The sequence below is a fragment of the Alternaria arborescens genome (assembly GCF_004154835.1).
Source record: "Alternaria arborescens strain FERA 675 chromosome Unknown contig_34, whole genome shotgun sequence".
Lineage (NCBI taxonomy): Eukaryota > Fungi > Ascomycota > Dothideomycetes > Pleosporales > Pleosporaceae > Alternaria > Alternaria arborescens.
The window spans coordinates 136396-150811 of record NW_021167889.1 but is presented as its reverse complement, the minus strand read 5'-3'; the positions used below and the strand labels follow the sequence as shown (position 1 = coordinate 150811).

General features: G+C 52.9%; 5 protein-coding genes across 5 annotated transcripts; 3 read left to right on the top strand and 2 right to left on the bottom strand.

Annotated features, from left to right (window-relative positions):
* Positions 1 to 785: 785 nt before the first annotated feature.
* AA0111_g10336 (putative mannosyl-oligosaccharide alpha-1,2-mannosidase) lies at positions 786 to 2422 on the top strand (the record flags this gene model as incomplete). The annotated part of the gene is made up of 2 exons (XM_028644074.1): positions 786 to 1039; positions 1090 to 2422. The coding sequence occupies 2 exons, from the start codon at positions 786 to 788 to the stop codon at positions 2420 to 2422; spliced, it is 1587 nt and encodes a 528-aa protein (XP_028502111.1).
* Positions 2423 to 2557: 135 nt separating this feature from the next.
* On the bottom strand, positions 2558 to 3515 carry AA0111_g10335 (hypothetical protein; the record flags this gene model as incomplete). Its single annotated transcript, XM_028644073.1, has 2 exons — positions 2558 to 3084; positions 3149 to 3515. The coding sequence occupies 2 exons, from the start codon at positions 3513 to 3515 to the stop codon at positions 2558 to 2560; spliced, it is 894 nt and encodes a 297-aa protein (XP_028502110.1).
* A 336-nt stretch (positions 3516 to 3851) lies between these two features.
* On the top strand, positions 3852 to 6890 carry AA0111_g10334 (hypothetical protein; the record flags this gene model as incomplete). The annotated part of the gene is made up of 2 exons (XM_028644072.1): positions 3852 to 4395; positions 4444 to 6890. The coding sequence occupies 2 exons, from the start codon at positions 3852 to 3854 to the stop codon at positions 6888 to 6890; spliced, it is 2991 nt and encodes a 996-aa protein (XP_028502109.1).
* Positions 6891 to 7351: 461 nt separating this feature from the next.
* AA0111_g10333 (SCF E3 ubiquitin ligase complex F-box protein) lies at positions 7352 to 9265 on the bottom strand (the record flags this gene model as incomplete). The annotated part of the gene is made up of 2 exons (XM_028644071.1): positions 7352 to 7720; positions 7769 to 9265. The coding sequence occupies 2 exons, from the start codon at positions 9263 to 9265 to the stop codon at positions 7352 to 7354; spliced, it is 1866 nt and encodes a 621-aa protein (XP_028502116.1).
* Positions 9266 to 10596: 1331 nt separating this feature from the next.
* On the top strand, positions 10597 to 13782 carry AA0111_g10332 (Serine/threonine-protein kinase; the record flags this gene model as incomplete). The annotated part of the gene is made up of 3 exons (XM_028644070.1): positions 10597 to 11503; positions 11550 to 11647; positions 11695 to 13782. The coding sequence occupies 3 exons, from the start codon at positions 10597 to 10599 to the stop codon at positions 13780 to 13782; spliced, it is 3093 nt and encodes a 1030-aa protein (XP_028502115.1).
* Between the last annotated feature and the right edge of the window lie 634 nt (positions 13783 to 14416).

Genomic DNA, 14416 nt, shown 5'->3' with positions numbered 1-14416 from the left:
CCAGGAACATGGACATCCTGAGTGGCTCCGCACCCGTTCTCGCAGAACCATATCTCGGCGTGCTCTATAAGCATCTCGTCGTGGGATCGCTTGTTCACTTGGAGCTTTCTTCTGCCGACAAGCCATAGGTCACGCAGACATCGCGATGACAGTAGCAGTTAATGATGCATGTTCAGGGATTTGCATAAAGTCAGCCAGACACTCATGGATCGGCATCATAGCACGCACAAGGGCCTGCATACTACAAACCTTACCAGCCACTCGCTTTTCTCCCCGCAGCGGTCACCCTGTCTCATCATGCGCTATCTACACACATCCAAGGAGCTCGGCTGGCACTAGCACGAGGGGATCGCAGGTACCCAGCCTCTTGTTATCCGCTGCCAGAGTCTGTGTATGTTCGCGCAGAGCTACTACCTTCCCCTTTCAGATGTTACATGGATCTTTTAATGGTGCCCCGATGTACCCAGGGTTATGGGCCTGCATGCGAGACTTGCAGTAGACAGTGAGCGTGATGCACTTGCCAATAGACAAGTCTTGGTAAGTACCTACTATGGCCAGCCGCCCGTTCTCTCAAACTCCCCTCTCTTGCGACATCATCGACTTTGCTCTGTGCTCGCCTCATCCATTTGTGTTGGGTTCGGAAAGGACCTATATCCTTGCATGTTCCTGTCTTCCGTCAAGCTGAACATCGACCGGCCCGAAAAGTACTCCAGGTCTGCTCAACACATTCGTATAAATCATCTTTGGAACCGCAAACATCCGTGAACAGTAAACGTTTGGTCATTATGCATCTCACATCTTTCGCGCTTGGAAGTGGCATCTTGTCGCTGGTGTCGGCTCTACCGTCGAATACACCAGTAGATCTGCCGAAGAGACAGGACGAAGCCCCTCCGCCGACATATGCTTCACCTCCGTCGTCATCCGATGAGCGGGCACAGGCTGTGGTGGGAGCTTTCAGGACAAGCTGGGACGGGTACCGCAAGTATGCGTTTCCGATGGACGAGCTAAGACCCTTGAGCAACAACGGTAGTAACTCAAGGTATGTAACAAAATTCGGGTTAAGACGAGATGGTGCTAAAGTTGTCTCAGAAACGGGTGGGGAGCCTCCGCCGTAGACGCTCTCAGCACAGCGCTCATCATGGGCCAAAAAGATATTGTAAATGAGATCATAGAGTACATCCCTACCATCAACTGGGCATTCACTGAGGACTCTGTCTCCCTGTTCGAAACTACGATCCGCTACCTTGGTGGTATGCTCTCTGGATACGATTTGCTGTCTGGTCCTTTGGCACACTTGGCAGATGATCCAGCGAACGTGGAAGCTCTACTCACGCAGTCTATCAACTTGGCCAATAACCTCTCTTATGCGTTCGAAACACCATCAGGAGTGCCCTGGAACGTTCTTACGTTTAACAACCGAAGTAACGTTGGATCAGAAAATGGACTCGCGACTGTTGGTACACTGATCTTAGAATGGGTCCGTCTAGCTGATCTCTCTGGAAACCGAACGTTTGCAGACCTGGTTGAAAAGGCAGAGCAATACCTCCTCTACCCATCTCCAGACTTCGCCGAACCGTTCCCTGGGCTCCTTGGCTCCACAATCAACGTCACCACCGGGCAATTCACAGATGCACAAGGAGGATGGATAGGCGGCTCTGACTCATTCTACGAATATCTGATCAAGATGTTCATTTATGACCCACGCTACGTCTTCCTCAAGGACCGTTGGGTCAAAGCAGCAGACAGTTCCATCGCATATCTGGCCTCCAACCCAGCACCCCGTCCAGACTTGACCTTCCTCGCAGCCTACGAGAACACGACCCTCGATCTGACGTCCCAACACCTCGCCTGTTTCGACGGCGGAAACTTCATCCTAGGCGGCCAAGTTCTAGACAGACAAGATTACATCGATTTTGGTCTCAAACTTGTTAACGGTTGCCATGAAACTTACATCTCCACCGCCACGCGCATCGGACCTGAGATCTTCTCCTGGAACACTTCCGCCGTACCTGCAAACCAGACTGCTTTCTTCAACAGGACTGGTTTCTTCATCGAAGATGCCGGGTACCAACTCCGCCCTGAAGTCATAGAGTCTTACTACTACGCCTACCGCGCGACTTCGGACCCAAAGTATCAGGAGTGGGCATGGGATGCGTTTGTGGCAATCAACGCGACGACGAGGGTTGGCAGTGGTTACAGCTCGATCAAAGATGTAAATGTCGTTGGAGGCGGGGGTTACACAGATTTTCAGGAGAGCTTCTGGTTTGCAGAGGTGTTGAAGTATAGCTTTGCTATTCAGGCGGGGGACGCAGAGTGGCAGGTTAGTAGGGATGGGGTAAATGAATGGGTCTACAATACTGAGGCGCATCCGGTCAGGGTCTACGGGGGTGGGAATACGACGAGGGGGCTTGTTGGACAGTAGACGTAAGGATCCTTCCAAAGACATGTGGGATGTGAAGACGTAGAGAGATTTGCGTGTTTGCTCCAGAATAGTCTTTTTTGACGATTGATCGCCGGGTATATGATGCAGATGTACGTAGTGTGCTGTGTCACGAAGCTACTCAAAGAAACCGCCGTCACTCTCCTCTGCTTCTTCTTGGGCTTGGACACCAAGTGCCCTCCTCTCGCGACGATTCTTGGCTGCAGCCAGCTTCTCTTCCACTTTCTTCTCCTTGAATTTGACAGCTCGCTGCGGTTGCGACTGCTCTTTTGTCTTCTTCTCTTTCTTCGGTACAAGAGCAGGCATGTCCTCTTTGCGATTTCTGAGCGCATCCAAAGTGCCTTCTGCCATAGCCACCTCAACTGATTTCCACATATCCAGATCGCCTTTTGGTCCATCGACGTCCCGATTCGCCTTTTCATCGACATCTTCCTCATTTGCGTCATCTGAGTCCGAGGCCTTGCTCTTCTTGGACTTTGGGTACAAGGATGCGTAGGGCTTCAGGAGCGGGTAGTAGATGGAGTAGTTGACGTCGACTTCGGCATTGTGCACCTTTTCTGCTAGATGCTGCTTCTTTGTTTGGTCTTCCTCTGTCTCGTACTCCTTCTTCAGCTTCTTCAGTATCCTCGTGCCCTTTTGGCGGTCTGAGGCGCGTTAGCAATCGCTCGGGGCTGAATTTTCTTGCGCTTTGAGTGAATCGTGACGTACCAAAGAAGCGTATGTGATGATACTTCCCAATAATCTTCTTCCGGTACTCGGCTTCCCTGGTAGATTCGAGCTTCTCCTGTAACTCATGCTGACAAGCCTCGAGCTCCCTCTCCCTCTCTATCCTATTGCTCGCCGACATCTTGTGGTCGCCTACATTGTCGACGTGCGCGAGTAGTCGCCTCAAGTCTCGTATACGGCTCTTGAGCGCGTGCGTGCTGGTACTCTTGTCGATATCGCTCGAAACGTGCGGTCGCTTCTTCGGTTTGGAGTGGCTCTGTCCGGGCTTGAAGGCGCGATGCTTCTTGAAAGGTTTGGGTGTGAACGAGGACGGCTCGGTCGCGTCGGCATGCTTGCGCTTTTGCGACATATTTGCTGGCTGGGACTGTATGAATTGTGATTTGTTGGTCGGCTGCGGAAATCTTTGGGATCGAAGGAAGGGAAGTTTTAGTGGGGCGGCAGAATTAAGGTTGTTAGACCGCCTCATGCACGCCAAGCAAGATCACGCGTTGGGCGTTCATCCACACTCTCTGACCCTGCATGATAGCGCAGCGTAGCCGAGTGTACTACAACATGCGCACCGCATCGTTTGCTCCGAGTCCCTCCTGCCAATACATCGTGGACTTGTGAAACTTCCTTTCTTTGCTGCTGGACCCTGATCTTCCATTATCGCGAGATCCCAAGGTTGCGGTAGTCAGCCAGTAATATGGAAGCTGCAATAAGATGGTCACCACACTCCACACGGGACAATCCTCGTTTCTTAATCATCGACGTCGCGGGCAATCGATTGCGCCTGTGTCAGATCGAGGAGTTTAGTAAGAGCAAGGTCAATTACAAGCAAATATGTATCCGAGATAAGCTTCCAAACTACACGGCCTTCGACTGGTCTAAGAAAGATCCAAGTGTGGTCGCCGTCGGCTCTGCTTCTGGGGAGGCCACCGTCGTTACTTTAGATCCAGAAAAGCCGGATGCTGAATACATCCACTCATTCTCCATCCGGCATCAACGAAAGTGCAACTCCATTGCTTTCAGCGCTAAGAATCTACTTGCTACTGGGTTGGATAGGGTCAGGAACGATGTCTGCCTTAACATCTACGACATGAATGACTCTCGAGTCACCGCCAAGGACGAACCGTACAAGAAGCTAGCAAGCTCCGAGGCGATTTCTAGTATCAAGTTCTTCACCGGACAGCCTGATATGCTTGTCGCGGGTGTTTCGAGGCAATACGTGCGCATCTATGACCTTAGAGGTGGGTGAAAAACAACCAAGCCAATACACCCCTGCTCATCTTCTATAGACTCTAGTACGACGGGTGTTGCGCAATTTCAAACGCGTCAGGTGCACAACATCGCTATAGACCCGCTGGACGAAAACTACTTCCTATCAGCAGGTACAGCGGGTGATCCTACTGTGACTGTCTGGGACATTCGCTCCGTCAAGCAGCGAGTAGCTGCCAACGACACTGCAAGTAGCGGTGCGGTACTAGATTTCAAGCCAGTTGTGGACAACTCACAATCGGCATCCATATGGAGTCTTCGATACTCGGGCACCAAGAGAGGAACATTTGGAGTGCTCGCCAACACGGGAGAATTCAAAATCATTGAATTAGCGCAGCATTCCCATCAACCTCTTGAGACAGCAGACACACCCTTCGCTCGAGCATGGGCTTCTCCATACTACACGAAAGCCTCACATCATCTACGCTATCCTTCATATGACAAGAATCATCGGCAAGATGACAAAGAACGCATCGTGGCATACGATTTTATGACCGCTGGAAACCCTCTAAGTGGGCAATGCGCTCTAGCCCTACATTCAAATCGGGAGGTTGAAGTACTCAAAGTACCGCCTCCGCCTCCTCGCCTCAATATCAGCGCGTTGGAAGAGATATACAAAGACCGTACCTGTATCGCTAGGCCTACTTCACCATATGGCACGGTAGCAGAAGACCTGATACAAGTACAAAACAGAGCGCTAGGCGAGAAGTACGATATTGAATACGACCACAAGACCAACCTCTCCTCCAGTGTCGATAGGCTTAGCCTCAGCAACAGCCAAAGAAGCCTACCTCTCCTTTCGACAAAACACCCCAGTCACCACATGCACAAGGACCTTCTCGATCTTGCCTATCCTGACTTTAAAGTACCCCTCACCGATTACCTCGCCGTCCTTCAGGCCCCCAAACGACGTGTTCAAGAGGGCTACTCTCTGGATTGTGCTAAAAACAAAGACATTGTTCACAACGATCCCTGGTTGGTCGATGTGTGGACACTAATTGACCGCATGGATGCGCACGCTGCAGGAGACGGCATGGTGGGCAATGGTCTCGATCTCAAGTACCTGGGAGTTAGCTCAATTTGGGCAAATGAGTTGACAATGTACGACGAGAGACTTATTGATCCAGACACGAAGACAAGCCATGAGATGTTCAGCGATGCAGTCAAGGAGATAGTTGAGGCCATGGAGTTTCCTGTTTTCGAAGGCGTGAGCACTGGGTACCCTGAGAATAGGCAACTGTGTCTCAGCCTCTGCGGCTGGTCTCTCAACGAAATTGGCGTAGAGCAAAATTGCCAACGGCTTATCGATGAAGGGGAGATATACAAAGCCATCGTTCTCGCCGTTTTCCAGGGCCACAAACATATCGCTCTGAATCTCCTCCGGTCTAGCCTCACAAACAAGAAACTCCCACAAGACGATATCGGTCTTGCAGCCGTCATTGCCTGCGCCTCCCCCTTTTCTGGCGTCTCAGCCGAGCAAAGAGAAGCCTGTGCCTGGATGGCTGACATGACAAGCAATGCATACCTGAAATCCCTCCTCACCTACTTCATAACAGGGGATTGGTCAAGTGTAGTTCACATGCCGCAACTGTCCATCTCAGACCGTGTAGCTGTCGCATTGAAATATCTCCCAGACCAACACCTCTCCAACTTCCTCAGCGCAGCTGAAAATGCCGCAACAAGTCAAGGTGACATCTCCGCCCTCCTCTTAACCGGCCTAACAACACGTTCCCTCGCCCTCCTGCAGACCCACATCTCCCACCACCCCACTATGGGCCTCCAAAATGCCGTCTTGCTCCTCTCCCGTGCCTGTCCACTCTACATCCAAGACCCACGCTGGACCCTTTGGAAAGACATGTACCTCGAGCAACAACAAATATGGCGTACATTCCTCGAGCGCACTCGCTACATCAAAGAGCACAACCTGCTCAGCGTGACGCGCGAGGGGCGCAGTGTGAATAAGCCCAGTCAACCTAGCCTAGCATTACGTTGTCTGAATTGCCAGCAGAACCTCGCGTTGAGAAAAGATCCGAGAAACAGTACGAGAAGGCTACTTCCTACTACTAACCAACATAGTGGTGGTGGTGGTGGAAACAACAATGCTCCATCTACAGTGACGACAACACATCGCGCAACGCCTTCTCTGTCCTTTGGTGGCGGCGGTGCAGGGGGAGGCGGGAAACCCGTTCAACCGCCAAAATCCGCCAGTACACCTGGTCTGCATTGCCCCAATTGCGCGGCGCAGATGCCAAGATGTGCATTGTGCATGCTGTGGTTAGGTTCACCTGACCCAAGCAAACAAGGGGCGTATGAGACGCTCAAGGGAGAAGACAAGGAAGCGAAGATGATGGTGTTCTGTATGAATTGTACACACGGCTTTCATGGGCATCATGCTAGAGACTGGTTTGCCAGACATGCCATGTGTCCCGTACCGGACTGTGGATGTATGTGTGGGTTGATGAAATGAAGTTGCCGGGTTGATTGAAGGAAGTTTGTTAGTCTGTGTCGGTTTATGAATATACTGGCGGTAAAAAAAACACAACACAGGATACGTAATGTGACAATCAGTGTGACTAAGTAAAACATGGTTTTCAATAAGCTGTACGGCCTTTGCATCCGTGATGCTCCTGGCTTGGAAAATTGGGTACCTCTGTATATCATCCCCGTACCCCCATACCATACCAAAATACTAAAGAAACGCGTAAGGGTATAATCGCCACCAAAGTGCGTCCTATCAAGACCAGCCGTCCGGTTCTGCGTCGTCTGCAGGAACAATAATATCATATAGCGCCGCTAGAGATGCCGAAAAGACTAACAACGCCGCCCAAACTCCTCTATGTATGCTGATGAGAAGACTGCGAAGATGAATACTCAGCGATGCTGATGCCTAGGGATGCAGAGACATTTATAGACCGAGTCACCAACTCCCTAGTCTTGCCCTGCCATCTCACTATCATTACCGAATTCGTCTTCCTCGTCAATGGCCATTATGTTCGCTTGTGCTGTGACCACAACCATGTTATCGCCATCTTCATCCTCATGGTACATGGTACCGTCGTTGAGAGTGAAAGGATCTTCCTCGTTATCAACATCGTCTCGGCCATTGGTGTTCATGAAGACGCGAAGGCGTTGTACGCCGACACCGCTGAAGACACAGAAGACCTCACGCTGGTGATCATTGAATTCCGGAGGCGCTTCACGGCAGAAGGCGAGAAGGTCGTCGCGGAGGAAAGCTTGGACGCCGGTAAGCGAGAGATGCGTCAGGCGGGGGCAGTTGTTAAGCAGCGCGTGTATGCCCTATTCATGTCAGTGAAGGTACTATTTTGCTACATGCAGAGAACTTACCGCCAGGGAGAGATTGGTGCAATAGCTAAGATGCACTCTCTCGAGCACGCTAGGTGCGATGGGTCCACTAGATCCAATCTGCTTCGGCTTGGCTAATGCGAGTATACTCCGATCTGTGATGGCTGCACACTTGACCAAGCCAATGCGCTTCAGCTTTGGGAGAGCAGCTAGTTGCATGACCGAGGCATCGGTGAGAGCGGTACAGCATGCGAGGTCGATGTACCGTATGCGGTTGCATAGCTTGACCAACTGCGCGACACCGACGTCGGTGATACGCGAGCAGTGTCCCAAATGTATGTAGTGAAGATTCTTACCCAGACGAGTTATGGCCATGACGGCTCTGTCTGTGATATTGCGACACTTGGCCAGGACCAGATTGCGAAGCCGCGGAGCTGCGTAGACTATCTTCTGAACGCCGGAATCTTGTAGTTCGTCGCAGCCGGTAAGATCTAGGATACGCAAGCAGTCGTAGGTAGCCTCAGCTGGGAGGCGAAGGAAAGCCTGGTCTGTGATTTTAGAGCAGTGAGCCAGGCGCAATTCACGGAGGTTGGGACCTTCAGTAATGAGGGTGGTGATGGAAGCATCGTCGAGATTCTTGCAATCGTGAAGGTCGATCTCCAGAATGTAGCGACAGTTCCTGGCGAAGGCGATGATACTCCTGTCACTGAGCTGAGAGCATCCATTCAATTTTAGGCGCTTCAGATGCCGGCAGTTCTTGGCAACAGCCTCAAGCGAAGCGTCTGTTATCCTCTTGCAGTTTGTGATGTTTAGACCCTGCAGGCGGACTGCGTGTTTGGCCAGGGCAAGCATGGACCTGTCGGTGATGGACTCGACGTTGGTAACATCCAGGGCGAGTATGTAGCGGTTGTCGACGAGCATGGCCTCCAGACTCAAGTCGGTCAACTTGGTGCAGTTGGTCAGCGTCAGGCGCTCGACACGCTTGCAACTTGAAAGAGGCCTCAGTGTGCCGTCGCTGACCTCGCTGCCGAGAGCGGCCAGGTTCAGGCGCTTGATCAAACTGCTGTAGTCAAAGAAGCTGTTTACAGTCTGGACAGTCTGTATAACGCTCTTGACATTGGACCATTTGTTTGTGGAAGGCCGGTGCCACAGCAGGCCGACGCTGTTTCCTGCCCATGTCTTGGATACGAGCATGCAGTTCTTGAGGTCGGCGGGGGACGAGAGTTTGGCGAAGACGGCGATCATGAGCTCGGCGGGTAAGCGGGAAACGGGCGAGATGCGGTTCTGCTCTTCGATGGCGCGCCGGCGAGCCTCGTCGTCTGAGTCTGGCGATACCGAGGGCGCGAGTGATGACAATGAGTCGTTGGACTGCATCATGATGGAGTCCTTGTCTTCTTCGTCGTCATAGCCGCGCTCTGGAGAGGTCGAGGCGGAAGAGTCGGAGCGCGAAGTACTCGCGTCTCTCTGGGTTCGTCGTGAGCGCGCCATGTTGCCTTGTCGGTGTCGGGCCAGCGCCGGTTCTGTGTGTCGGGCCAGCATCTTGGAGGTGTCGGGGGTCGCAATCAACCGGGCAGCTATTCGGGCAAGTTGAGGGAAGTCGTTGTCGTCGTGGGGGTGTGTGTGAGAGAGTGTGAACAGGGCGGTCTAACCTGTTCGATCGGTGTGATGGTGTACGCGGCGGTAGGCGGGTGTACTGGGCAGCCCGCTCACTCTGCAGATGCAACAAACACAGTGCGGAGCCTTCTGGTCAATGAAAGAAGCGTCAAGTTTCTTCACGCTCCTAAATAGGAACAAGCGAGGCGACAACACACGACACGAGCGTCTTTGGAGGTAAAGAGGGAACCAAGTCGTCTGGGCAGTCATGGGTGGGTCGCTGCCCATCGTCGCATCCCGCCAAGGTCCTTCCCTGCACTCCCCTCTCCGCTGCTCCAAACACGACGTCCTTGTCTGCCTGTTCCAGACGACGATCCCTCTTCCAACGCGCTTCCACTGCAGGGCAAATGCTTCACACCATGTTTTTCGTCGGCATCACGGCTGCTTCCAGCCCCGACCCTCACACTACCACGCCGTCATGAGCTCTGGAGTAGCCCACGCCTAAGCATTCTTCCCCCACCATCGTCACATGACATGGCCGCGTCCAAGTCGCGTCGGTGCAGCAGTGGTACTATCCTGATGAAATGGCCGTGTGTCTTTGGCAGCAGACTGTAGTTGAAGCAGCCCCCCTGCCCCTCTCGCCGAGGCTGGTTAACGCCTGAGGTCCGACTTGACCCTCCTTCACCGTTACCTTTCGGTGACGCTTCCTGACCACGTCGTGCAGTGGCAACAAAGACTTGTCCAGGGCTCATCGGGAGTCCGGGCAAAAGCAATAGACTAGTACTGCACCGCCAACTATATCATGTCCTTTGAAGAATACAAATGTTTTGTCCATTATCTCGACATGTTGTTTCTGCCCAATGAAGACGCGTGGAGTGAAAGCACGGTACTTTGCCGAATAAAGTGCTTCCCGCTTGGCGCTACAAGCCGGGACTATGGCTCTGCTCGAGCGTGCGAGACTGAAATAGTTGTGTGAGGGGCGGCGAGAGACAGACAAGCAGGTCTGCATGCGGCGTGAGAGAGGGCGAGGCGTGGTGGTCTAAAGATACATTGTGACGTTGTCGTGGGTGGCTTCGTCCATGCGCTCGTAGTTGCAAGGGTCCGTTTACTACTGTACGATCACAAGCATCTCCAGGCATGCCACCTTTGCTCAACCTCACCACCCCCTCCCCTTTCTCGCGTCCGAGAAGCAGCCCTGCCGAACCTCTTGCCAGTTCGATGCGCAAGATATAGCTTCGTCGTTGTCCTGCACCGCAGCAGGCTCCCTCACCGCCCAAATGTCCACCGCTCGCTATGCGCCCTCGGCCGCCCATCCCATGGCCCAGCAAGCCGCATACCGCGCTCCAGCGCCCATCGCCGTCTCCAATGCCCCTCCAGGCACCTTTGCGCCTGGCACCAAGGTCCAGGTGGGCAACCACCGTGTCACCATCGACAAGTACCTCTCCGAGGGCGGTTTCGCGCATGTCTACCTTGTCCGCGTACCCAAATCCGACAACGGGACCCCCGAGACGGCTGTCCTGAAGCGGGTAGCCTGTGCAGACAAAGATGCACTCGCCAATATGAGGACCGAGGTCGAGACCATGAAGAAGCTCAAGGGCCACAGCAAGATCGTCACATACATGGACTCGCATGCTTCACAGCTCAAGACCGGGGGCTATGAAGTATTTCTGCTCATGGAATTCTGTTCAGGCGGCGGTTTGATTGACTTCATGAACACCAGGCTCCAGCATAGGTTGACCGAGCCTGAGATTCTGCACATCTTCTCCGATGTCGTCGAGGGCGTTGCAACCATGCACTACCTCAAGCCACCGCTCCTCCATCGCGATCTCAAGGTCGAGAACGTCTTGATCACTACCGTGGCAGGCAACAAGATATACAAACTATGCGATTTTGGTTCCACTGCACCGCCGAGACCTGCCGCTACAACTGCCGCCGAAGGGAGATTGATCGAGGACGACGTACAGCGGCATACCACACTACAGTACCGCAGTCCGGAAATGATCGACGTATATCGCAAACAACCAATAGACGAGAAGAGCGACATATGGGCGCTGGGTGTGCTCTTGTACAAATTATGCTACTATACGACGCCTTTCGAAGAAGTGGGACAAATGGCCATCCTGAACGCCTCGTTCAAGTACCCAGCCTACCCCCAGTTCTCCGACAGGATAAAGAAGCTCATAGGTTCGTGCAGTTAACTAGACCATGGACAGTGACTGATTGTAAGCAGGCTCGATGCTGAGAGAGAATCCACAGCATAGACCCAACATCTACCAGGTGGTCGCCGAGGTCTGCTCGATGCGACACCGGCCGATTCCTATCAAGGATGTATGTTTGACACTCTGGCTTTACTGCCCCATGCTAAGACTAGCCAGATCTACTCTGGCAGAACACAGTCAGAAGCGCGACGGAACCAGCAGCTTCCGCCTACCGAGCCCCAAGTCTCTTCGCCGCCTCCTGTTGTCGGTCTACAAAGAGTTGCACCTACCGTGCAGGTTCAGCAAATACCAGACGTTACGCCCATGAGGAGAGGCCGACCTACTGGTCCAGTTCAGGCACCTCCAGCAGCAAGGCCAAGTCCGTCGCCCATGAGAGGAACGACATCTGATCCTTTCGCTGCACTCGACTCCCAGGATGTTCAGGTCAGACGTGCTGCTGCTGACGAGCTAGCCTCACGCTTCCCGTCTCTGGACGAATTCTCCTTGTTGCATGACCGAGGCCAGAAGTTTGAATTCGGCGAGGCACCAACGACTTCTGACCCAGCACTTACTAAGCGTGTGACAGATGCACTTGCGGATGAAGCTTTTGCATCGCCTCCGCTCTCCAAGGTTGATTCAGCACCTGGCGTAAAGCCCTCATCCGCAGTGTCCTCCGCGGGCGTCTCCAGGACCACCTCTCTGAGAAAACCACAACCCTACGAAGCCAAAGATAGTCCACGAAACGCTAGCACAAACATCCAATCGCCCATCCCACAGCGGGTCGGTATGGTGTCTACTGGTGTCCAAACGTCGCCACGGGCATCTCCCGTCCCCGCACAGCCGAAACTCCCAGACGTCAACAGCCGGCCAATCTGGAAGGTGCCTCTCTCAACACACCACAACCGTGCTCTGAGCCAACAGGCGTCGGAGAGTCGACCAAGAAGTCCTCTGAGCAGTCCATCGTTGCGACCCGAATTTGCTTTGCCAGCACGCCCTTCTTTTGAGTCGAGATCAAAGTCCCAGCTCAACATTCCTCAATCTCCTGCTTCTTCTAGACCTTCTCTGGAAAGCTCACGCCCATCGGCTATGGAGATGGGTTCTGCAATCGACCGATCGAGATCTGCAAACTCAAATGCACGTCCAGCCAGTATGCACGTAGAGTCAAACCTTGATTATCTCCGTGATCGAGAGATGGCTCCCGGTCGTAACTTTGATGCTCCATCATTACAGCGTCGTGTCACCGCAAATGCAATCGACGACTCCGAGCCAGAGGAAAAGAATGTTAGGTCGAGTGTCGACTTCCTACGCTCCATTGAACAGGAAGAGCATGGTCATAAGCATCGCCGGAGTAGCTCTCACGGCAAACATGGCAAGCGCGGGAGCATCACAAACATCGTCAAGGGAAGGTTTGGCGACGCCTTCCGTCGCTTTGAATCCACCAAGACGCCCGAACATGAACGCGATCAACCACCCATGACGCCAACCGACCAGTTCATGGATTCCAAGGGTGGCCTGACTCCTATCGCCGGCTCCGAAGCTACAGGTGGCTTGAGTGATGACGATCGCAGCCAAATCGATGAAACGCAGGATCTACCACCAGAGGTTCGAAGAGAACTCGAGAAGAGACAACTAGCTGAAGAAGAGCGCCGTGTTGAAGCTGCTGCTGCCGAGTACAAGCAACGCGTTGCCTCGCAGGGGCAGGGAGGGCCCAAAGCCGGCCCATCCAAGGCTTCGTCGATTCAGAACCGCGTCAAGAACTTGCTCGATGAAAGCAGCAAGCCAGCAGCGTCCAATCGTACGGCTGAGGGCTACGGGAAGTATACTGATACTGGAAAACCTCTACCTATGCGGCCACAAGACCAAAGCGGTGCGCGACAGCCACCCGCCATTGCCCGTAAACCCATGAATGTCTCCTCGCAACAGCCTCAAGACCTTGCTTACGCAAAACCGTCTTCGATCCGACCGAATATGCCCCCACCAGCGCCTTCCGCCTCAGCACCGCCAACAATCAATGTTCGCAACCCCTCTGGACCGCCTCCACGCGCCCCCAAGCCTAAAAATCTGCAACCAGGGGGCTCAGTAGGTCCTGGTCAAAGTTCGCCTGTCAAGTCTGCCCCTACAGTTAAAGAGAAGCTACTTCCGCCCGTCAGCCGCGACGGTGGTGATGACTTTGACGTCGACACCTTCAGCAAGAGGTACCCTAGTTTGAGCGGGTTGGAAATGGTAGAGACTGAGATTCCACGTCGCACCGTTCGCGATGTCTAGGCGTGCCGAGTTTTGTTTGCTTGTCGAAATTTAGATCCATCATCTGCACTTTTGAAGCGTTCGCATAGCATGTTGGCAAGAATTAGCATTATCAGATAGCAATACATATAGCAGAGGGAACAAGTGGAAGTCGGGCAGGTCAAGAATATAGATTATTGTTATTGGGATGAGGTTGAACTGTCTCTCACTCACCTTAATGTTGTGGCAGAGAAAAGCGTAAAGAAGACGGCCAGTACCCGCCACCTTCAAGAATCCAGAAACAGCCTGAGCGGTACTTAGACTGCGTAGAGGCCTAGAATGGGTATGGCTTTCATGTCGTCATGTACGTTCAAAGACATGTCCCACATGACTTTCGCTCCCATCCATACACCATACAGAACAAACAAAGTACATAGCGATTGGAGTACGTGGGAGGGGATGAAAATATATTTCCCCCTACGATTTGACCCACACATCGTAAACTTCACAGCAATAGTATCACAAATTTACATGGACAAAATTCAGATGTGTTGGCGTTCGTTCAGTCCTTTCTCATTTGGTATCATGGTCCAAGAGACCTGTCTAAATCCATGCAACCCATCACATCATAACCCTAAATTCGCCCTGCCATACGTCCCAAGCTCCGTGTCATGCC